Source organism: Drosophila subobscura, chromosome U (assembly GCF_008121235.1).
Source record: "Drosophila subobscura isolate 14011-0131.10 chromosome U, UCBerk_Dsub_1.0, whole genome shotgun sequence".
NCBI classification, from domain to species: Eukaryota; Metazoa; Arthropoda; class Insecta; order Diptera; family Drosophilidae; genus Drosophila; species Drosophila subobscura.
Window position 1 is genome coordinate 11,173,110 of NC_048534.1, and position 25,340 is coordinate 11,198,449.

Below are 25,340 nucleotides of genomic sequence, written 5' to 3' on the forward strand. Positions count from 1 at the left end.
AAAAAAAGGAACTTCTCAGCCCTATTTTTAAACCGGTGACAACGTTGAGTTCTCAAACATTTTTGACATCTAAAATGATTTATTTTAATTTGAATTAGGGCTGCGTACAACAGCACGTGTTGTGCTGTAGTTAACATAACATTTACGCTCTCGACTCAGTTTGCGTTCTAATATGAGCACCCTGTGAGAGAATGTCCCTGCACGTTTAGCCACAGGAGAGGATATCCCTGCACGTTTTGCCACAGGAGAGAATTTCCCAAACAGCGCGCGCAGCCTGCTATATTTTGAATTAAAGGCTTGCTTAGCTTTTCATACATATGTGGCCGCCCCGGAAAAACGTGTAACACTGCTCTGGACGCACTGTCCCCACTAAGCTCATATTTCTTGGTCCCGAGCAACTCGGACGCCGTTTGTAACAGCAGAAAGTGTCTAATTTTTTTCTGAATTCAGAAAACTCCGTTGATAAATCACACTAAAATATCCGATATTTAATCAACAAAATTCAAGAATATTGATATCCGATATATCATCTCTAACTGCCCCCGCTCCCCGCTTCGTGTTTACCGGAATTTCATCCGTTTGTGTTTCGTTCCCTCGCATTGATGTTGCTCTTTTAAATAATTCCGCAAGCAACGAAGAAATCAAGCAAAAAACACAACAATGTAACACAAAAACCGCGCCATAAAAATCAATAACAAAAAGGAAGTGAACCAGTGAAAAAAGTGTATAAATAGAAAGTAAATAGCAGTTGCAGATCTTAAACTTGGAATTTTGTTTCGATTTTAGTCCGTTCGTTTTCCGCGCTCCGTCTGTGTATGTGTATATGCGTGTGTGTGTGTGTGCTCCGCTTCGTTCTTGTGTTTCGTGGTTTTACCGTTACAATTCCAAAAAGCAAGAAAACAGGAGAAAACAAAATGCAAAATAAAAGCAAATGAAAAAACAAAACCTAATTATTGTTCATTAACCAAAAGGGAAAGATAAATGGTTTTTTCGCTCTACCTTTTGAGCTCGCAGAAATTTTTGAACGGATCTTCAGAGTTCGAAGTCATTATAACAAACACACAAAAAACATTACAACATAAACAAAACACAACATCAATATAATATAATCGTAGCCTATTTAATTAATTAACTAAAACGACAAAGTCAAACACAACACCATCGATACATCATACATTTGGAAACCCTCGAAAAGCCGACGGCTTTTTGCTTTTGTGCGGACTTTTTTGCACAGCAAATTCTTTTATCTCTGCAAAGCAACTCCAACAAAACAACAAAAACAACGATTATGGCAAAGGTAACGTAACACTAAAGCTAAAGCCTGGGTAAAGAAGCCCAAGCTAAGCTCTTAATTTTATTAGAAAATTAATTATTTATGGCGAAACCAAACAGCTGTCAGAAGACCAATCACCCAGCCTCACTCTTCTTTGGGCACTTTTCTTTATCATGAGCGATGTGACTCGGCACAGTGGGAAAAAGACGGAGAAAAGTGTGCAGAAATAACAGATTTTTGATAAAAATAATGGTAAATAATTTGTACATTTTGGCACTTAACCTTTTAACACAAAAAGGCTAGAGTGTCGACTTAGAGTAGAGTTCTGGATTGTATTTGGATTATTTTCATATCGGGAGATCCATAAGTTTGTGTCCACAAAAGACAGTCCCAAAACATGTAATTGGTGAAAAATGTATAAGAATTAATAGATGTACTTTAGAGTTTTAATAGCAGTTTTTTCGACATTACCAACAACAATCTGGATATTCCTATAAAACCCAATCCAGACCTACACAATTTCGTCTTGGCAAATGTTTGTCAATTTCTATTTTATTTTATTGCTTGTGTACTCTGTGTACTCCTCTGTGTGTATGTGTATTGGTGGGTGGAGAATGAGTGTGTGGACTTGGAGTTGGTGGTTGGGATGGGATTTTGGGCAGTCAATGTGGAGTGGGACTGCCTCTGCCGGAGTTCGGTTTTCACTTGCTTGTATAAATTATGCATGTTTTGTGGGTTTTATGCGTTGAATTCGCATTGATTTCTTTGGATTGCCGGTGGAATCAATGGAATCGATGGAGAGATTTCGCCTGTCGCCCGTCCACTTGCCTCACATGCACTTTATGATGTGTAAAATTGAACGAGAATTGTGCAGATGGAACAAAATGTTGTGGCAATAAAATTTGTTATGGCAAAATAGGTAGAAGACGATGGGATGTTTTCGTAAAATGTAACAAAAGTGTAGGAGCAAAAGCAAATATACCAAAGAGAAGAAATAATGGAAAGAGGCTGGCGGCTCATGTAACATTTGGGCATTTCTCTGGATCTAAGAGTCTACTGAGATTATGCACAGAAGGTGCTAGAATCCATGAACAAATTGCCCAAAGATTAATTTACTTGAAAGATAATTTCCCCTTTTTAACCGCTTCTGAGTCGCTGCCTTCGGGGTAATGAGTCCATTTCTCGTGTGTTTCTCCCTTCAAAGAGCCGGAAATCTTACTTATTGCTCAATCTGGAGACCATTACGATGCGCGGCCGTAAAAGCCAGAAAAACAAGAAAAGTCTTCAATCCCAATCAACCGATTAAAGGTCCGCAAAAAGGAAGGACGGAAGGGTGATTGAGAGTCAGTGCCCCAAGGCACTTCGCGGCCATTTTTCACTGGCTACCCAAAGAAGCAACATTTTTCTTAGGGTTTTCCCTGCTCAAGCAAACTTCGCAATACATTTTTTATGACAGAGCACGTGTGTAGAGGGAGCTGGGGATGTGGGTTATGAATGGGTGGGCGTCAGTTTATGGATGGGCACGTGTGGGTGCTGGCTTGGAGAACCTCATCCAACAGTCGCGTGCCTGTTCGTTTCGTGACGGGTTTGTTCTGTTCCTTGATAAATTACCTTTTCACTTGTCGCTCTATATAAAATTATTTCTCTTTATCTTTAACTTTCCATCATTTCCCGTAGCTTTTCGTTCCATTTTGCTTTGTGGCTGGCTATGAAATTTTGTTTTTCATGTAAAATGCGGCCAAATGTCTGCGACTCAAGTTCAGACACACAAACACACGCAAGTTGGAACAATTCTACTTTGCAGTTCTCGAGAGGCTCAAGATCTCATTGGACCTGTATTATTATGTACTCTGTGGAGAGGCTAACCACAGGCCAGAGACTCCCCCGTGTGCCGTAGTTTTTCTGTTGTCCTTGAGGGCAAAATACAATTGTGGCAATGGGGAAATGGAAATGATGAACTGTTGGGTTATCCTTTTGTAAGGAAAAACCTTACATATTAGAAAATATCTCTCATGTTTTGTAACTGCTTGAACTGTAATGTGACGCGCTGAATAGTACCGATTATTTTTTTTTAGTTATTTAGCAAAGAAATTTCAATTTCGTTTTCATTCATATTCAGTTCAACAAATACTCTCTCCCCTTGTGGCTACAGGGTATTGGGGCATGCTGTATCCTTCAATGGCTCGCCTTTTTTCCGCGACATGCTCATAATCATCAGAGCTTCCCCTGGCATTCGGCTGCCCGTCCTCAGCAACCTCTGCCGCTGTGCGGCTTTGTCGTCTTGTCATGGCCCCCATATCATTATGTGCACCAGCCTGTAGTAGTATTATTATATTCCTTTCATACAATTGTCGACTGGGGGGCGCCTCTTATATACACATTTTATTCTATTTTTTTTGTGTGTCAACAGCAGCAGCAGGCACAACCACAGGAGTCGCCTGCAAGTGCAAGGATAACAAGGCGAAGGAGATATTGTCTGTGGTACACTTACCCCCCACTAATACGGAAAAGCTGTGCGGCAAAGCATGAAAATATCGCATGCAAAAAACAGTTTTCTGTTTCTCGAAGTTTCCTGCGTTAAAAATGGGAATCTTCCATGTAGAATCTTCAGGATTAAACTCAAATTCCGGAGAATAAACGAGTAACTTTTAAGCTCTTTCGGGTTTCTGCTTTAAGAATTCCCTCCATTGGATTTTGATGCAGTCATCAGTCCGCCAGTGCACATTTTTGTGATATGTTGCAGCATCTGCTTCAATATGGAGAGGATTATCCACCTGCCCCGACCACATGAAGTCCCGCGAAACGTTTGCCATTTATGATTTATGCTGGCATTCGTGGAATATTCCTGTATTGACTCTACGCGAAATGCATTGGCATTGGCATTGGCCTGGGTGTACCTTTCCCTTTCTCGCCTTATTTATGGCAGCTTTTGGCTCGTGGAAATTTATTGATAACGCGCTTCCTGCCACAATATGCAAATGCATCCTGGCTGTTTGTTTGCTTTTCTGGGCAAACAGGCAAACCTCGTCTCGATATCATCAATGCTAATTTGCTATATCATCGGTTTTGGTTTTGGTTGGAGTTGGGTTTTAGTTTCGCTTTTTGCATGGAAAATGAAAAGTTTTTAATTAATGAAGTTTCCAAAATGTGTGGGAAAAGGTTTATTATAAAGTCCCATCCGCACTTTGGGTTCATTTAAATTTAATTAATATTCAGCCTTGAAATAAATTCCTAACAAAAAGTGCAACATATTTGAGGATAATAAATTATTCTACATTTTAAATCCTAATTCGTTTTTTTTGCCTCTCATAAAATGAACCCAACTCTGAATGTAATGAGAGTGAATTAAAAGTAAATGGAATCCTTCAGCATCAGCTGCTTAACCCTCATCAGAGACATTATCCTTGCATATTTGGTGGGCGTCGCATGTGCCCCATGCATCGTGCAACGTTTTCTCGTTTTTTTTTTGTTTTTCATTTGAAATTCCAGCGTAAACACGTGGGCTGCCTGCACTACGTGAGCTACCGCCGGTTCTAGGGCGGGGGGGCAAATGTAAGATTCTTAAGCTAATTTCATTAAATATTCATGGCCACGACACGACAATGCACACAAAATACGTAGCCAGCCATAGACATGGCACACACACATGCACCCATCCACGTTGCAGTGGCAGTGGCAGTGGCATAACTGCAGTGCCTCAGTGGCTCTGCCCTGCTGTGGATCCTTCGGGCTGTTGTCAAAATGTCAAACTGGCTTACATTTTAACGTGCTAGGGCCAAGTTTTTGGGAGAATGTGCCGCACATGTGCGGCTTTTGTCGATAAAAGGAGAGTCGCACACACACAGTTTAGGGGCTGTAGACACACACAGAGGAGGATGGCTGGATGGTTGGTAGATCCCAGCCATTGTTGCCCCAAAATTAATAGTGTTTATTTTTGGGCTCACTATTGCAGCAGCTGCTTCTGCCAAATTATCATTTAATCATTCTGCAGCTTAGTCCATTTGTTGTATACCTTTTACAGTCGTTGCCACTGGGTTCAAGGTTGTACGATTGCCTTTTGATTGATGGGCTTACAAATATTTATGCATCATTGATTAGACAGAGAAAATAGTGTTTAAAATGATAGAAAATCCACCAAATAAAGAGTAGGTTCTTAAGAGGAAAATTCTTTGACAACTTTTACCATTTTCATGACAAAATTTAATTCCTAAGTCAAATCAGAAGACATTTTCTTCTCCCTCGCTGCCTGCCAATTGTCTAATGCAGCATTCTCCCTTCCAAATATATTTTTCCCCTTCAGACTCGTACTCTTGCTGCTGCAACTAATTTAATTAACTTGGCCAAAGGAGCAAACTGGCGTCAAGTTTTGCGGTTGAATTTGCAACATGCTGCATAAATAAAATGAGCGCAGATAAAAACGCTTGAGCCAAAAACAACATTGGGGCTGACCCGCAGACGGAGCCGACATGCTGCGTGCCCTTTGGCTGCAGGGTCCTTTAGCCACCCGGAGACCATTAAATGTTCTGACAAATGGTGTATTAGTTTAGCCAGTGAATGGATGAGTTCAGTAAGCCAAAATAATGCTCTCAGTGTGCGTTCAAAGGTCAAGTGGAATCGGAAAGAGATTTGATTTTTAAACGAAGGTTAACTGGGAATAAAAGTGGAACAGAAAGCTGACTGTGGATATGGACCCTGCCTTAGTTTTCACTCTGAAGTTTCTATACAAAATTCGTATATGATTGAAAGGGTATAGAATGGCCGGTAAATGCCCATTTTAAGGCTCTATCTGGCGTCCATAAATTTACTGTGGTGTTTTTTCTTTTCTCCATTTTGGAACTTTACCATTTGTTTCCTTTGTTTGTGTCTTGTGCAGCACTGAAAATTCCTGCCAACTTCTGTGCGTTTTTTCTTTCGTCTTGGCAAATATCTTTGGACAGCTTGAGGAATGGCAAATGGATAGAAGTAGATGGAAGATATTCATTCATTTGCATAACAGCATTCGACTCGTTTGTGCTTAGCAAATTTATTTAACGCTCTAATTGGCCAAACATTAAAAATGTTCAAACAATTTTGAGTTTAATTAAATATTAACACGCGCAAATATTTAATGGCAGCCATTTGAATTAATTGTCAAAGCACAATCAGCATAAGCCGTGGGAAATGCAATCAAGAGATTCAATAAAATAAATCAATAAATAATAAAATAACGAAAACTGGCGCCAAAGGTAAACCGTAAAAGGGGGGGAATTGCGACAGGGAAAACCCAGCCCAAAACTGTCTGTCCGTCTGTCGGATGTGCAGATCCATAAAAAGTTATGCCGTCTAGCTGTGTTTTTTTTCTTGTTCTATTTTATATTCTTTTTCCTCTTTTAAATTGCGCGCTGAACATGAAAGACCCAGATAATAATTGAATTTTTTATTGAGAATTGTAGTAGGAGTGCCCCAGAAAATGGCCAGGAAAGGTGTAGTGGCAATGGAGGTACAAAAAATCTATTCAATTTGATTAGGATTCTTGGCTTTAAAGAGCGTGTACTGTGGGGTAAACGTGTAAGCCAGAAACTGCACAAAACAGTCATGAAAAATCAGTTTAAGAATTTATTGAATTTTCTTTGTCGGTTTTACGGCGAAATATCTTGGAAAAAATAAATGTTTACAGATCTGTGAGCAGATATTCTTAGCTGTAAAGCATTTATACACTTGCCAGTTACAATTGTCTATTTATCTATGAATTTTTCCATAATAAAAGTTCTTCATTTACGCAAAGTAAAATTGCAATTGCAAATGTATCCCACCGCCTACGCCATAATCTCGAATCATGGCTCTTACGGCGTATTCCCCTTTGGCTGCTGCACATTCAATTGCCGACCAATGGGAAATTGTTCCCTGTTATTTCGTACCGCAGCAACATCCGAGTACATATTTGATTTTGATGGGAGGCAAAATTAAAAAAAAAAAAAAACTCTTGCTGAAAGGTGTAAAAACCGTGCAACAATCCGATGGTGTGTGTGTGTGTGTGGGTGCACTCAGCCACATGACCACATGATGGCAACACGAGTGGACGGACTGTGTGGATGTGGATGGGTCTGGGTTTTAGTCCATTTCTCGCACTTTATGTGTTTGTAATTGAAAATTAAGCGCCTGTCATCGAGGCCAGGGCAGAAGCTGCAGCAGTGGCGCTCTCTTTGCAGGTCTGTCCAGTACATACACACACTCGTGTGTGTTGGGCACACAGAGAGGATGCAGGATACGGATAGGTGAATCGGATTTCGATTTTCTGCCTGGTCTGCGCTGACCAGTCCGGTGCTGTCCTGTCCCGGTGCATGCGATGATGCACTTAAATCCCTGTGGCGGCTGTCATGTGCGGTTAATTTGTTTCAAATCCGCTTAGACCCCCCCAGGAGGAGCTCCAGCTTCTGTCCAACTCATTTTCTTCATTATCCATTTCTAGTGGGTGTAAGATGACGGATGGTGAGGATGTAAGCTAATGAGAACTTGAGTAAATAATTGGCTAGGTAATAATTATAGTTTGAGCTTGAGGTGTCCATAAATATTGGCATTGGCATAAAATTGGAATGATTCTCCCTTAATAAATTGTTGAATAATGCAAAAAATCTACTTTAATTCGCCTACCATAAAATGTTCAATTAAAAAACATTTTGAGAGCATTTTCCCTCGCACAAAAAACCAGTTCATTCCACACCGGAAAACCCAATTCCCTTTTTGTGTTTCACGCAAATTGAAAGCTTCCGTAAGTGAGACATCCATAAATCATAAAAAAAAGGATTCTACGAAGAGGAACACTCGCCCGAAACAGAAAATTTTCACTTGCTGAAAGCCAATTGTTTCTCCCATGCGAAAGTGTGGAAAACAGGCGGGACCTGAGGACTGCAGAAACAATAGCCATAGAACTTACTAACCCAATTCAAGTCCCATGTATATATGACGAGCGCACAGCTCCAACCCGGACAATAGCAACAAGCGTTATATAGAGCCACAGAAGCAACAAAAGCACGAGCAAGGCTCGTACCACTAGTGGGAGCTCGACACGCGATGCCGGCATAAAATATGAGCTAGCAAAAGGCGCAAAATAAAAGACGAAAGCTTCTAAAATTACGGAAGTACAGTGCCCGCACAGGCACAGGCACAGGGACAGGGTAGTAGTAGTAGTAGTAGTGGTTCTCGGGGCCACAGAGTAAGCGCCAAGTAGCCGCAGTCGTACACAAAATACACAACCCACCGCACAGATATTAATGTGGCTTCGGTTTGGTTTGGCTTGCGGTTGTGGGTGGGTGGGTGGTTGTTGATTTCCCCCCCTGAGCAATAACAATGAAAATGAAAATTTTCTGTACGGGTTAACTGTAAGCTTTCATACCTAAAATAAAACGATTATTATGTTGCGGCTACTAAGCTTTAATTATGGCAGGTTGGGACTTGCAATTAGGGGCAATATTTGAGCGAGGGTTGGGTGTTATTTCCAATGAATAAACATTAATGAGATTATACAAAATATTCGCTGGGAAATGCAGTGATTTTGAGTTGAATTCAACAGAAAAGAATATGAATGTAATCAGTAATCTTTGACAGGCAAAAGGCACCAAAAGAGTCTAAAGATAAAGAGCAATAAATAATAATTTTTGTTGAAAATTCTCTGCTTTTCTCTACTAAAAATCTCCTGGCAACTCCATCCTTAAAGCATTTTCTTCTCTTTTCTTTGGGGCATAATAAATGTTAAGTCCATTGTTTCAAATATCTTGACGGCAAACAAGAAAATGAATTTTCCTACTGGGACGCCACACCCGACATTGTCTCGCGCAGACCTTTTGTTGTTTTTGCGTTCTGACTTTAATATTGTCTTCTAGAACATTTCGCACCAGTTGCGCCATAAAGCACTCACGGGTCTGTTTTAAGGAGGTATTAAAGGAGCGTTTGAGGCCCGAAGACAACGCTGGGCTTCGGCCACAGGCGTCCGTTTTAATGCTCATTATAATTATGTGTGTGGGGTTACAACACTTTTATGGGCTCTCTCCTGACAAAAGAAGTTAGAGAGAAAAGGTACAGACCATCAGATACCCGCTACACGGGAAGTAGTTAAAATTTAGTATTGAAATTATAAAAATAATAATAATAATCAGAATTTAGAATTTACTTTTAGATTTCTATGACATAATGCAGTGCTCTCGAGAGATTTATGCTGCCTGTCAGCTCACGCATATACCTTTACAGGGTACATAAAATCAGCACACTAAACAAGCTCACTTAATGACTTGCACGCCAGGTGGCGCTCATGTGCTTCCGCTTCTTCTTCCTCTTGTTTCCATCCTCTGGCCCCTAATGCTTCTCCTTCTGCCACAACAAATGCTCATAATTTGTGTGTGTGCGTATGCGCCACACACCTGAGGTGCTGACACAACTTGGGTGCATTTAATAGTCTTGGGTCGCAAATTACAAAAGGCAGAAAAGGGGGATGGGCATAGAAGTTGCGAAGAAAAAATGTGGAACATTTGAGGTTAGTCAACTCTGTGGGGAGTTGTGAGCGATTTTGTTATGACATCAGCGCAAATGAATTCTAATTTGTGTGAGTTTCTTCTGGTTGGTTCATGAACAAAGTACAAGGAAAATGTAATAGCAAAAATCAGCAATAAAGAGGAATTTCCTATTCGGGTTGATGCCCGGAAACAGAGCGAGAAATACCTAATTATTTAGAAAGAGAAGATGATAACTCGTATCCAATAACATGTAGAAAATTATTTGCATCCAAAGGCTGCACAAAACCTTTTTTTATTTGTTCAAGTAATTATTTTACTTATTGTTTTAAGCACTAAAGAACACAATTTTGTGTCGCCTCGTTCTATTTTTCGCCCAATGCTGATGATACCTTAATTATTTACACTCTTTAGAATCAGATTTTCAGTTCAACTCGCACACAATACAGTTCTTAGCCAGCATAAAATCCGAAGCATACATTTGTGAGCCCCTGAAACGACCTTCGTCCTCTTTTTTCTCTTTGTTTCCTTGCGCTTTGGCTTCATTCGAGCAGCATAATTGAAGAGGACCCCCAGTAAAAGCTGGGCGAAAGCAAAGACAAAGACCAGCGCAAAAGGAAGGTGGAAAGATAAAAGGTTTACAAAGCGTTTGACTGCTGCTTCTGTGGCGGTATGATGTCTACGCTTGAGCGTGCACTCAGGAGGGCATACATCCTGCTGCCGTTCCCAGCACTTAGCCACAGACAAACAGACAACTACCGTTCTACCTTCGGAGAACTATGCCTCGGGCTGTTTGGCATGGGTATAGAGTGCAGTAGTAGGGGTATTAATGACAGTCTCGGTATTCCGTCCGACTACAAGATATTCGCTTGTCAAGTGCGCAGATCGATGGATGGAAATTAAGTTCGTTTGTAAAAAAACTAAAACTGTTTGGAGATTTATATATTCTTTATATAAAACACCTAATTTTTGCGAATTTACAAAGGGCATCCAAAGTGTAGTTGGAATTCTGGGCACATATTAGAGCCTGAGGCCATCCAATGGTTATGCAAGGCGCCGGAAGTCAGCAGGGGCATGACTGCACCTTTTGTACCTATTGTACCTAAAAATACCAAGAGATGTACCTTCGAATGTACCTTCACATGTTGGGAAATTGTCGCTAAAACGATGAGTTTCTCTGTAATTTAATTTTGTTTAAAATTTTTGTTTCCTAAATACGGAATTTTTTATGTGATCCGTTTATGCCCACAAACATATGTTTTAAATTATGTGAAAAAGCAAATTCAGGCTGAGATGGAAATGGTTTTTATTAACTTTACGAGTGGCCGGTTGAGTAAACTGCATCAAAAGTTTCGCCGTCGGATGCTCGCTTGAATTATAATGCAATTAACTCAGATCCAGATAGGGTGGAATATGTTTGCTGGATCTGCAAATGTTGCCAGAGGTCAGAAGTCAAGATGCAATGCGTTGCAGAAAAAACTTTTGCTCCAGCTAAAAGTTCAAAGTGAAAACTATGCACGCTGCATTTGCAATGCGGCAACCGGCAGCTGACAGAGAGCAAAACCCTTATTTTTACCATTTTCTGCTGCAGTCCAGTTGGCAAATTGCAAAGTTAGACAAACATCAGATCAAAGCAACTGCACGATGAGCAGGAACAGCAGCAGCAGCAGGAGAAAAATGTGAGCACAGCACGAAAAATGAAAACTATTTGGTTTTATTTTTTGGAATTTTTCCATACTCAAGTTGGGAACATTGACTTTGTATAAAGCTCTGTAAAAAGTTACAGGAATTGTTGCCACATTGTGTATGAATCAGGACTGTCTGAAAGTTCTGCTGAATTGAAGTCCCAAATGTGCCCTCACACCGCAATATTTAAATTTTCCAAGTGATTTCAATCAGTGGCCAATGAATCATTCATAATTTAACCATGAACCCAAGAGGAAAACCACTTGCTGTGGCCGCAAAAATAAGCAAAAAAACTCTTGCTCATTTGCATAATTTCCACAGCTTTTCCACACAGAATGGCTTGCCTCGAATCAAAATCATATGGAAATTGAAATCAAATTTCAATGCACTTGAGGGCTTTCCCCACCCTAACAAATGTCCATCTCCAATGAGTTGCTGTCACACTTTCCACAACTTTTGCTTTGGGTTTTCTTTCATTTTTCGTTGAACCTCTGACGGTTGTGTGTCGGTGACAGTTGGAAGGGCTCAAACGGCAGTCGATAGTTGACCCAAATCCTACCCCGGCCCTCATCCATGCCATCTACGGTCCCACACAGCCGTCATTCTGTCTGTCACGCACGTACATATATCTAGGGGGAAAGTACCAGAAGCTCAGCAACGACGAAAAAACGAAAAGAGAAATAATTTGCAACTCATTGCAGAGGGTAATCTCACTTTGGGGTAGACGTTTGTAGTGCAAAGAGCGGTGCAGGAGTATTTTGAATAAAATATAAATATTTTAACTAGAAGTGAAGCAAAAATCAAGATCATCACATCGTAGAGCCTTTTCCAGTGCACTTGTCACACAGCGAAAATGTACCCCAAAACGTATCTTATATGCAAGGGCGAAAGCTGCAGGGTAACTCATGCGTCGACCCTCAGAATCAGCCTTTAAATTTCCGTTCCTTTTTCGTTTGTCATTCTGCAGTGGTGCAGCGCATGTAACTGTCAAAGTTTTTGGGCGGCAACAACAGCAAGAATGTGAGTAGATATATCAACGTGTGTTGTAGATTCTGCCAGCTCCATCTCGCTCTTACACTCTCCATCTCTGTGTGGCTCTTATGTGACATTGTTTACCTTTGGAAAAAGAAGAAAAATGATTTACGATTTGAGTTTGGCGCGCATGGAGAACAGTGTCATTTTATTTTGGCACTAGACAGGGCTAACGAGTGGCAGAGAAACAGCAACAAAAGGATAAGGATAAGACAACTGCAACATTTTGCGACAGAAACATGGCGAAAGCTTTGGGGAAAACGTGACCACGTGGCTTATGAATTACGGTATAGCATAACGGCTAATAGTGTCAGGGCTGGAGCCTGAGAAAGGCCACCGTACCATGGGGTTATACCGAAACTTTGTCTTTAGAAATTCTTCTTAATTTTGCTTCAAACCCACACAAAAATCCACAACCAGCACCGTGTGGCTCTTTTAAAGACCAAAGTGCAGTGCGAGAGGTGGAACGACAGAGTTGTTTACAGGCAACATTTCCAGTGACAAAACCGCAGTCGAGCCACATGTGTGTGTGTGCGTCCCCTTAAATGCATTACGACACATTCAGGGAAACCGCAGAAAACTAAAACTGAACAATGTGCAACAACAAACAGCCCAAACAGAACGGCCTAAATGCAGCAGCCAACAACTAACTCTCGCAAAATGTTGGTACAGACAATGGACATGACCACAAAATGTTCATCAGCCTCATAAAGTCCGTTTTGCTTTTGTGCATAAATTTGTGGACTTTTCAAGTATTCGTTTCTGTTCAATTATGGACAACGAAAAATGCAATAATTGTCATTAATGAGGATTATAAAATAGTCCTTTTTTAATGAGCACATTTGCATGGCTTGCTGATTTATTGCTATCTCGCGGGTTTATTTAAATTTTTGCCATTTAATCAGTCAGTCGGTAAGCACGCTTGAAAAGTTGCTGATTGGAAAATACAAAAATAGCCTGCAACAATTTTTTAAATCATTCTTTCCATCTGAAAAAGCAGAACAATGTTTAATGTGATCAAAACCGTTTATAGAATTTTCCCTGTAAACAGTAGATTTTTGTTTAATTTTAAACCAAAGAAAATGTTGTCTAAAGACATAAAATACTCAACAAAATCTGTACAAATTGCAAACCTGACAAAATCCTGTGATTATCTGTAATTTTATCAAATGATACGCGAATTTTCCACACCGAAAATTGCTTCTAGAGTTTTCCCCACAAATAATAACATCGAAACCATCGCTCCAATGGCAATTTACGTTATCCTGACTTTGATGGATGTGCAGAGTGGATTGTGTTTGGTTTCCAGTTCACTTAACTGAAGCTATTTTCTTTGACCACAACAAATTGCGCATACGCCATGTTTCACCTGTCCAACAGAGGCGTTGCTGTTGCTGCTGCCTCGTCGCAGTCCGGTAATATTTCTCATCTTATTCAAAATGCATGGCAAGGTGCAAGGTTCAGCTTTGATGAGGCACGGTGTGGTGGCAGGGAAACAACATGCTTTCAAATCAATTGGAAATGCAATTTACAAAATTGATTGGGGACGAAAATGAAGAAAGAAATGTTGATGGTGTATGAAATGAAGATGGGGATTTGGATTGGGCGATGGCTGTTCTATAGATGGGCCGTGGGGCATAACAACTTGTGTTGCAGCAAGCGATTTACATTTTAAATTTGTGTAGCCTCGAACGTCCTTCTGCTTTGTCGTCTTTGGCGAATTGCATAAACTGCACTTGCAGTGCCAAAGAAAATAGAGAGATGTACGAACAGTGCACGTATCTCTGCCTCTCTCCAGTTGCACACTTGATAAATGGCGATCTCGTCCTCGACATAGTCGTCTGGGAAGTCTTGGGAAGGCTCTCCCTTTTGGTGTTGGTTCCCTGGAGCAAAATAAATTATGCCCAAATGCTTCTTACATACCAAATAGCGTTTTTCTTAGACAATTTCTGTTGCTTTTTAGCAAGAAATTATTGTATGTAAGTTCTATTTCAATTGCAAATGCAGAATGCTGAGTAAGTTTACCATTTATTCCACCAAAAGATGCAGAATGAATCTTCCTTTTCGACTTTCCAGAATTTTGTACAAAATTTCTCTCAATTTATATATTTGGGCAGTAATCTTTTATTCAATAATTAGCTGTTTATCCTCTTAGTTCCAGCCCAAGTCTAGTCCCGGCGTAATCCTCTTTCATGTCTAAAGTCTGGACACATTTTGAGCAGCTGCAATCCGCTTTGCCACACGTGCCACACACATAAACTCGGTGCCTAGCGTCGTCAAATCTTAATTACAGCATTAAATGAATCGTAATTTCTAGGCTTGGAACACACAATGAAAATGCCTAAACAACAATCATAAGAAACTCGTCTACAAGGCACTTGAGGAATTGTCTGGCTGACAGTGCAAGGAGAAGGCTGGTAAAGGCGCTCCATCTGTCTGTAGGCTCTATAAAAATTAGGCTCTTTTCGTCTTTTCTTTAACAAAACAAATGAAAAAAGAAAACGGGTCCCTTTTTCCTCTTTCTTCTCCTTTTTCCCCCTATTTATTTAGACCATTTTTTTTGCTCCAGGCTCAGTCAATGAATGGCAGCGTGTATTGCCTCTAGGGGAAATTTTAATCTACGCCTAAAAGTGAGCAATAATTTTGTCCATTCCACTTTTGCAGATTTGGAATTTATTTCTAGACTTTTTGCTGTAACTCAGCATGTGTTCTCCCTTAACTGCTGCCACTTAAAACTAGTCAAGATGCACATAAATTAGATGCTAACTAAATCTCCAGTCTGGACAGAGCCCGACAGTCTGCACTGAAGAATATATATGGTTCGACTAGGACATTAATTGTCTGGCTGACAGTGCAAGGCGAAGGCTGGTAAAGGCTGCCTGTAGGCTCTATAAAAATGATTTAATTTTACGCACGCCTGCAGCAACTTTTGCAAAATAAAACTCGGTAAAAAGAGAACAACAAATGGTTGTCTAGCAGAAGTCACAGCTTGTGTCCACACATTGGCAAGATATGAAAAATGTTATGTGCCAAACAATTTGGATCCTGTCGCTGTCACAGCGCAACAAAAAAATAATTTTGAACGAAATTTTTACCAGATGCTCCCTTTTTTTATGGCGCAGCGAAGCATGCAGTGAGTCCCGTTATTCTAATTGCCAATTTTTGTCAGTCTCTCAAAAGTATGCGCCACATTTTGACACTAAAATTTTTACTCAATGCAGAAAAAGAACAGCACTTTCTGCTCAGTTGGTCCTGTTCCTAGGAATTTAGTCCTAGTCTAAGTTATTTGGTATGACTGGTAACATTTTCACAGGTGTTTTTTGTGTATTTTTGAAGTGCTAATATTAAATAACAAAATATAAAACTCGGCTTTTTTACCTTATCAAATCACCTCAAGTGTCGAGAGTCTTTCGGGTACTTTGAGTTCATGATTCGCTTTGTGATTCCTTTACGCTTTTCCTTCATCAATGCTCAGTGACTGAAGTGAAGAAATGATAATAATAACACCCATAAATAATGGGAAAAACATCTAGAAATGTTTTATCGCTTAAGCATATCGAAAACAAAAGTGAAATAGTAGCTGGATGTTTCTTATTGAAACTTTTAATAAGGTGGTGGGACCTTGACTAGGATATCTAATTGGCAGTAAATACCTAATCTTCCTCGTTTAATTTGGTAATTTTCGACTCCAGTATGCCACAAATTTTCCAAATAGCGGTCATCCATTCGCTGGAAATCGTAACTGAAACTCTCTTACTCGTCCTTTTCCAGCTGTCTTGCTGTTGGTGAGATAAACAGCTTAGTGCTGCTGATGGATACAAGCTAATGGCTTGTGAAAATACTTTGTAGCCTTCGCTGTAAAATATATATACGAGAGGGTAAAACAGGAGCAAGAGGCGACAGGACGGTAGTCAAGTTGATTGAGCTGTTTCGATCTGGACGTAGGTGGATGGTAAAAAGTCATTGGGGTAGTTCCATTTGCTGTCTGTCGTAAACCGAAAGGGTGAATGTCTGTTGGAGTAATGTATGTGCATATGTTTATGGAAGCCCTCCAAGTGAGCCTGGCCTGTGTTTTGTCACTTCAAATGGGGTTTGTGTTGTTTTTCAATATGTTTAAGCTTTAAATCTACGAGAAATTCTCAAGTGTTTGGTTAAATTTACTATGGAAATGTTTGCATAACTAAAACTGATGGAAAATTGCGGACTTTGCTTTGTTTTGTACAATATTTGATTCATGCAGAGAGCTGAAATTTAATTGAAGCTCAAGTGGAAAGAGATATTTGAACATGGCTTCAAAATTTGAATTTTTTCTTGTAATCTTGTCTTAGGATTCATTTCTTAGTGCGCTTCAACACGGAGTCACTATGATTTTCCGCAATATTCTCTTCATTATTTATGGCAGCCTTGATTTACAATATGAATATCAAATAGGAAACCGCCAAAGTCTGAGCCCTGCACCCCTTTTTCCTTATTCCAAGCGATAGAGAAATGGGGAAAATCATTCAATCAATGTTAAACCATTTGATCATTATTTTTCGCCGTTCTTTTCTTGCCTTTTCATAGCCTCGAGTGCGCCACGAAAATCGTTATTGATTGACGTGGCTGCTGGGGTTATGGATGATACAAATTATGCATGCCGCAAGCTTGTACTCAAGGGGTAGCATACAAAAGGGTGGTGTATATATAGAAATCGCAAGTCTTTGCATTTTATGCACTGCTCAGGCCAAATCTGGCTTCAAGTGGCGCCCCTTGCCACTCGTTAAGCTCTATTAATATCCATAGAAAATGAAAGAATTCTTTGCTTTAGGCTTCGAAAATGATGATACCCTTTCAGTTGATTGTTCTAGAATCTAGAGGGAAAGTAATTCCTCTGGCACTTTCGTAGTACCCTCTGAAAGTGTATTGAAATGGATAACATTCTATGGTGACAGTGGGCGGTGCTGCCAGCGCTTTATGTATGGACTAAACATTAAATCCTTGTGTATGGAAATCGATAAAATTTTATTTAGTTCCGTTGTGGTTCCGTTCTGCTTCGTTCCGTTCCATTCTGCTCGGCTCTTTCGCGGACTTGTCAACGGGCAAACGACATGCGTTTGCGCTTAACCCACATGCAGCTGGTGGTGCCACTGGTCCTAGGGGTGGTGGCATATCCTGCTCCAAGTATATCCTGCTGCACCCACCCTCTCTCACTCTCTGCCTGTAGTCAGCTGTATTCGTTTCGCTGCTTTCTTTCACTTTGTTGTGACAGCATTTATTTGTGTTTCAATCGATGCGTATCGCCTCCCTTTTTGTAGTTGTTTGTGCTCCGGATTGTCGGTCCCCGGGCGCGGTAAAATATATTTTGTTGTGACAAATATTGGATACAAAGTGTACCAATTGGCAGTTGGACTTTTGTTTACTATCGAAGCTGCAATATATTTTAAGGGTAATAAAATAAAATGGACAAAGATTTATAGAAAATAAATTAGCGAAAGGGTTTCTTAATAAAAGTAATATTTTATGGGCAAGTTTTCGTTTTTATACATTGAAAAACAGTTGAAAAAACGTAAGTACTTCTAGAATATTCTGTTTTAATTGGCGTAAAAGAAGGGTTGAACAGTCTACTACTTTTATTAAATTTTTCGGATATTATTTGAATAGTTCTACATGCGTTTGACATCTCATAACATAATTTTTCTCACACATTTTGAATTTTCAATATTCCTCTTCCATGTGTAAGAGAAAACCCCAACATTTCCACCGAAAACTTCTCGAATTCCACACAAATTCCCCCACAAATTGTGCCATATGAAAATTCCGCCATAACTTATTGATTAATCAGTAATATTTTACTTTATTATCCCTTGCGCAGCCCCAGGCAGGAGGGAAGGGACTCGTCTCTCCTGGCTGTGGGGAAAAGGTTTTAATGCAAATTCCCCCAACGCTCTTATCGGCCGCATTTAATTTCAACGAACAGCTGCCCCCAATCCCCCAGTTATCGTGTCATATTCCAATAATTATGGCCACATATGGTGCCAGTGCCAGCGCCAGTGTGGCAGTGTGGAGTGGCATTGTAGCTGGCTGAGAAATGAACACAGTTTGTGCCACACGCCGCCCGCCTTTGGTGGAAACTTTGTGTGCATTTTGCACTTGATAACAATCGCTTTTTGGGGGATGGTGTTTGGGAGCTCTCGGCTCCCGTGCTGTACAAAACTTTCACGCGAAAAAGTTCAAGGACATCCTGGGCTGGGTGTGGCATCCACATGCCCGTTCTCTACCCATTCATGCTGCTGAGGTTGAAACTTCGAGACGATGGCAGCAGCGCTCTTGGCTCGGCTTGTTTGACTTGTCTGTTGAAAATTGCATTTTCGATTAAGTCGGGCCTGGGCTCATGTGTAAACTGCCATCGAGTACATTTCATATTGTGGCATGTAGCAAATTTAGAATGTGCTACCCAAAGCCATAAAAATAAAGCAAAAGATTGTCCAAGGAGATGAAGAAACTTTCTCGTGTCTGCCTAAACGATGGCAGAGTTGATAGTTTGATTGTTTGACATGCATTTAGCACATTAAATGGAAGTTTTTTGGAGCTGATGCTGGGAGATGATATTGGGAATTCATTTGAAAGAGATTAAATGTGCTTAGGTGCTTAGGAAATGTTTTTAAGCCAGCTGAGAATGTTGAATAATATTGTAGAACTTCCATTTTCATTTCTAAGACCTCCACAGCTTAATGTGTCACACTTTTCTCCACATTAGGTCACATTCAGAGGCTGAAACTAAATCCCTTAATGAGAACTGGGAGCCCTATGTAACTGCCATTCCCTAATAGACTTTACTTATCTATTACGAACCACAAGAATCCACCCTGTAGCCTGTCTGACTCCTCCCCTCGTTGCTGCTCGTGCACAATTAGCTTTCTCTGTGATTATATCCCCCCTTGCTGCTATAATTTCATTGTAGCCGAGACACTCTTCCACTTTTCCCACCCTTTGTCGCTGCCATAAACAGCTCGATGGTGCCATAAAACGCCTGCTGCCCTGGCTGACACTTATTTTTTTCGGATTTGATTAGACTGCAATTAGCTTTGGGGAGGTGCGGGACCAACCCTGCAGCAGAGACAACGGAGTGAAACGGAGCTGCATAATGTCCGATGACATCAGCCAAAAGGGCAAAGGCAAAACCCCACCCTGACTGGGGTTAAAAGTGCGTTGAACTGGTGCCAAGTGGAAACGCCCCACTGAACTACTTTGGCCACACGGCAGCCACTGCCAAAAAGTCTGAGCACGTGCAGGATGTACTAGGATGGATGCCTGGACCCGGCTGGCGCCATGAACAAAAGTTACACTGAAAGAAATTAGTGTAAAGTCAATAAGAGAACTGAAGGGAGAACCGATAGACATCCCTTAGGAAGCCTCTTAATATTTCTGTTATTTTGTTGTGCTCCAATTTCTCTCAGAGTAGCAATGCATAGAAAAAAGACTAGGGGAAAGTGTTTGTCCTCACAGCTGGAACGATTTGCATAATTTGAAGCATCTTTGAGATTTTTCCCAACTTAATTACATTTCTGTTTGCGTCTTTGCAGGATCCGGCCACATCACGTATACCCCGCCTGGATGGGCCATCCCGAATACCACAGCCGGGCAACTTTGGCTTCAACCCGAACACCACCTCACACATACGACCGCCGACGAGCAGTGGCAACACGCTGAAGGCCACGCAGATCTTTCGCGCCCCAGCACTGACACCAGCAGCGACAGCGGCCAAGACGCGTCCGGCCAGCGTTTATGCGGCATCAGGCGGCGCCACGGGGCCGCTAAGGGATCTGGGGAGCAGCATCAAGAAGAGCGCCAGCGGCGAGCGGATCAATAATGCTGTGAGCCTGCTCAGCAAGCGGACCACCACAGTGCTCAAGAAATACTTTGGCAACAATAATGGAATGATTAGCAGCAGCTCGCCAGGGGAATCGCCAGCTCCTGCCAGTGTCAAGCCATCGCCGATGACGAGCTCGTTGCCGGTGACGCCGATGCCGGGTGGGAAGCGGGCGATGGTCAGCAGCCAGCAGTTGACCAGCAGCACACCCATGCCCCTGCTGCGGTCCGAGACCTTCGTCTGTGACGAGGAGGAGGAGAGGAAGATGTCGCCACACCTGAACCGAACGCGGCTGGAGAGCACACGGATCTCCAGCATGGGATTTGGTCAAACCATGGACATGGACTCACCGGATTTTAATGCCACGCAGGTCCTGGCAAGGGATGCCACGCGCATCCTAAAGGATACGCCCAAAACTATGCTGGACCAGGCCCATCAGGTGATGAAGGGCTTGGCCAAGATGAGCTCCCTGGGCTCGCCCATAGCCCACGAATCCCCGTCCCTGAGGATGCCAGCGAAAGATGCCACGCTGACGATTGTGCCGCAGAGTCTGTCTCCGGGATTTGGCAAGACGATGCATGTGATGTCCCAAGATTCTGTGGCCGCCAGCTCCACCCACATAGTCAACAACTCACCGCAGCTGGGAAGGACCATGCCGGTGATCCAGGCCAAGGATTCAACCAGAACCATCGCCTGCCACTCAACCGGAATGGGAAATCTAACCAAAACAATCGACGCACCCGGAGATGTTACAAAGTTTATTGCCAATGGGGGAAATCTAACGAAGAGCATGGATCAGCTGCCGCTGCTGGAGCACATGTCCATGCCATCGGGCTTGGATGCGGTGGCCAGTGGCAAGGGCAGCGGCGCCACAGAGAGAGCGCAGACCGAGCTGGACGACACGCTGGACGTGACGTTGACGCCGCTGGCGCCGGACAGGGCCAACATGAAGCTGCCGCTGAACTCCACCCTAAACACGGAGCGGCTGCTCGATCTCAGTGGCCTCCAGTCGCCGGCACGACACATCCAGTTGTTGAATCTGACGCGGGAGTTCATGGAGGCCACGCCGCACAGGAATGCCGCCCAGATGGGTCGCCGCTCCATTGGCCAGCACACGCTGCTGTGCCTCTCGCCGCAGTCGGCGACGACAACGCCGCACGGAATGCGGCTGGGCCAGCAGACGCCACAGCCGGTGCACTTGCTCTCGCCGCTGCTGAAGCAGGCACAAAGCGAAATGGTGCTGCCGACGCGCACCCCCGAGGCAGAAGGCCATGCGACGATGGAGAACACTTTGACATCGTCGCGGAGTCGCACACGCTACAGCTTTGGCATGGATCTGCCCGACTCTACGCTGGACTGCTCCATTGAGTTGGTGGACAACTCGTTCTCCTCCTCCCAGCAGCAGTTGCAGCAGCTGCAGCAGCAGCTCCTCAAGAAGCAGAGCTCCTTCGACATGGACGAGAGCCTGGGCATCCTCACGCCCGACCAAATGAAGGAGTTCCTCGACTCGCCGCACAACAATCTCATCCACAACATGGAGCTGCAGCTGGCGGCGGGCGGACACCGCATGCTCCATCCGAATATGCAGCAGCTGCGAATGGAGCAGACGCCCTCCCCCGAGGAGCTGCCGCTGGATCCCATCGAGATCAAAACGGAGATTGTGAAGCAGGTGGAGGCCGCTCCCCAGCCGCCGCAGGTGTGCACCTCTGCGGGGCAGTCGAAGCTCAGCAACAGCTTCATTACGAGCGTCACCAGTGTCACCAGCCTGGACACGGGCTACCAGGGCGACGGGGAAATGTCACGTCCAGCCTCGCGTGGCGCCTCGGATCACTCACCCAGCAACGGTCCACATTTGGGACGGGTGAGCCGCCAGCCCAGTTTTCCGCCACCCATTCCAGCGGCAGCTCCGGCAGCGCCCATGCGGCGGCAGGACCCAATGACGGACTCTGATTTCTTTACCGAATCCGATGCGGATGATGTGCTGCAGCGGGGTGATCGACGGGCCCAAGTGATCGATGGACAGCTGTACGGCCCCACCATGCAGCCGAGTGCCTCCGTGCCGCAGATGGAGGATTCGTGCATGGAATCTTCGGGAATATTCACAGATGTGGAGAATCGTTGCGACGAGGAGATGCGGCAGCCGGAGCTGGAGGTGGATCCGGATGTGGATATGTCGCCGGATGACTCCACGCAAACAATGCGCAAGACGGGAGCGGGAGGTCAAGGTCAGTCGCAGCAGCAGCAACAGCAGCAGCGACCTCCCAGCAGCTGTCTCTCTTCCTCTTCGGCGGCCACAACGCTTTCGAATCGAACTTCGTACTGCAGCGTCGATGGGGGGAGCACGAAGAGCTTTGCCGACGAAGCTTTCGTGCCGACGGCGGCCGTCGCAGCGAGCGCCGGTGGCGAATGCTGCCGATCATCGTTGGGGCTTTCAGTTCAGCCCACAGCGTCGCCGCGTCCACACGCCTCACTGTCGTCGCTCTGCACCGTCGAGACCTATCGCGGCTCCACCTCCTCCAGTTCGTCGATCGCCTCGCCCAAGTCGTGCAAAGCTCTGACCACAACGACCGCAAGATCCACCAACGTATCGGGCACCCCTCGCAGCTCCAAATCGCCGCGCAGTGGCAAAGCCTCGCCCGCGTCTCGCAAATCGCATGCGCCCAATAAATGGGATGCCGTTATGAATAAGATCGCCAGCAATAAGCCGTTGATCAAGACCAACTACAATGATGTGAAATCGAAAGTTTCCAGCACACGCGCCGCCATGGCCGCTGGCCAGAACTCTGTCCAGGGCTCTGGCTCGGGTTCCACTCCCGTCCAGGGCTCCTCGAACTCTGTGTCGAAGGCCACCACGCCCAGTCCGCGGGGCAGTCCCAGTGTCAGTGCCAGGCGTTCGCCCTCGGCCACCCCCAAAGTCGTGCCGCGACATCCACTCGTTGTAAAGCGAAGCAGCAGCAGCAGCGCCACCTCCGGCTCGAAGGCGGCCACACCATCACCGCCACCGTCAACGCGGCAGCCACAGGATAAAGGCTCAGTTGTCAGCGGCGCTGGTGTCGGCATACGGTCTAGCTCCAAGTCCCCAACGTCACCAACATCACCGCCGACCAAACGATTGCAGTCGACGCTTATCAATCGGTAAGTGAAGTTAACGATATTTTATCTTGAAGGGGTTTTTCTTGGGAGTTGTTCTGGCGTGATGTGATGGAAGTGTGAAAACTGATGTGAAATTTGACAATTTGCTGTTTAATGTACAATGCGATATTATTGCTGTTTTTTGAGGTATTAATAGATGGGTTTCCTGTCCAATATTTACATACATTTGCGTCGATGCTTATCAATTAGTGGGAAGATCAAAAGAACATATTTCAGGGAGTGTAGAAGATTCTAATGTTTGTAGATCAATAGATTATGAATGATATTTTGTGATAATTGTACGGTTGAGGCAATTTGAGGGATTCAACAGCTTGAAGATCCAATCGGAATAAGACGTTTAGTGCTTGTCAGTCGGTAGGAGCCACAAATAAATATATTTGACGAATTTACTTGGAAGATTAAGAAGTAAATAAGTTGAGATCTTCATTTGATTTCAATTGAATCAATGAAATTGTTTTTGCTAATTATTTCGGCATAGATCAGTCACAAGCAATACGAAAAGTATATGTAGAAATTCAGTTTAAAGCAATTTTTCATTAAAAATAAAAGAACCAAAGCGTAGTGTATCACCAGCTGCGACTTACTAAGACACTTTAGTATTCTTTTTATTTGTTTTAAGCATATCTTTTGCGCCGTTTCTTATCGCTTCTAACAGCATACCAAACTTATCAATTTACTTATCAATGCCTTTGCCTTTTTTGATGGATTTCTTGGGTTCTTTTTGTGTTCCACTTTGTATTTTTGATAGGGCTATCGAATGTTTGTTAATGGCCATACAATCCACACACAAATGCACTCTCGCACACACATATTGTACCTGTTCCATGGCAATCTTGTCCAAGTTTTTAATGAGTTCAGGGCCATGTGGCTAGGGGGCTCTTCGAGTAGATAAGAATTGCAGCAAAGTCTCTAAATAATTCATCAGAGAACACTCGTAGAATTTGAAATCAAGAGTAAACGAATAATGATGAGTGGGATAATAAATAAATATTTGCAAATTGAGTACAAAAGAGAGGAATGCTTTATGTTCAATCTGTTGAACTACTTAATCTCTGCAGAACTTTGTTTCTCTTTGCTATAAAAGTTCTTGAAAGGTGCAAATTAATTTGCTCCATTCGCACTTTTCGTTAATTTACTGTCTGTGACGTCATTGGCTGTGTCCGTGTGTGTGTGAATATACATAAATGTTCAACAAATTAACCACATTGGCCTGCCCTGAATTGCCTTTAATTAGATGGTAATCCACATTGGAATACGCCCCCCATTTCTCGGTAAACAAAAGTGCCATCGAAACAGTTCACGAACTTTAGGTACAATTTGTGGAATTTGTGGAAAGAGCAGCAGGAGGTAAAGACGCTAAAGTTACTTAATTTATTGTATTCGTGTCGCGTGTATTAAACATCATTTAGCCATGGATAAGTCTGAGGACTGTAGAGCCAAAAGTTGGTCGAAATTTAAGTGAAAAGAGAGGGCAACGCTGCGTGTTTGTGCTTTGCTTTAATTTCCAGCTTCATTTCGCAGCTATAAAGTGTCTATAATGCGCAGCTTTTTGTGCTGTTTTGTCATGTGAACACACACATCGCTTACGGCCATTGAAATGACAATTTCTGTGCAGGCCCCGCAGGTGCATGCATTATACAAATTAACTCTGAAATGAGACAAACAGCGGGAGGAAGGGCTGGAAATTAATACCTCTGCACTTTGACTTTTGTTTGCAGAGAGAGGGGGAGAGAGCAAAGTAAATGGGTGAGGGTTAGAGTCACCAATCTAACAAATTGTTGAACATACTAGAAGGCAGAACAAATTATAATTTTAAGCATGTATTTATACCCTTTCAGAGGGCACTTAGGGTTCATAAAATAAT

At 43.0% G+C, this 25,340-nt stretch overlaps 1 protein-coding gene across 2 annotated transcripts in view; it reads left to right on the forward strand.

Annotated features, from left to right (window-relative positions):
- The first annotated feature begins 583 nt into the window (after positions 1–583).
- LOC117902248 (mucin-6) overlaps positions 584–25,340 on the forward strand; it is an 84,199-nt gene continuing 59,442 nt past the window's right edge. For both annotated transcript variants that reach the window (XM_034813493.1, XM_034813494.1), the window contains exons 1-2: positions 584–1,297; positions 20,037–23,458. In XM_034813493.1, coding sequence (XP_034669384.1) covers positions 1,289–1,297; positions 20,037–23,458 — 3,431 coding nt within the window. In that variant the 5' untranslated portion in view covers positions 584–1,288. The remainder of the gene's footprint in view (positions 1,298–20,036; positions 23,459–25,340) is intronic.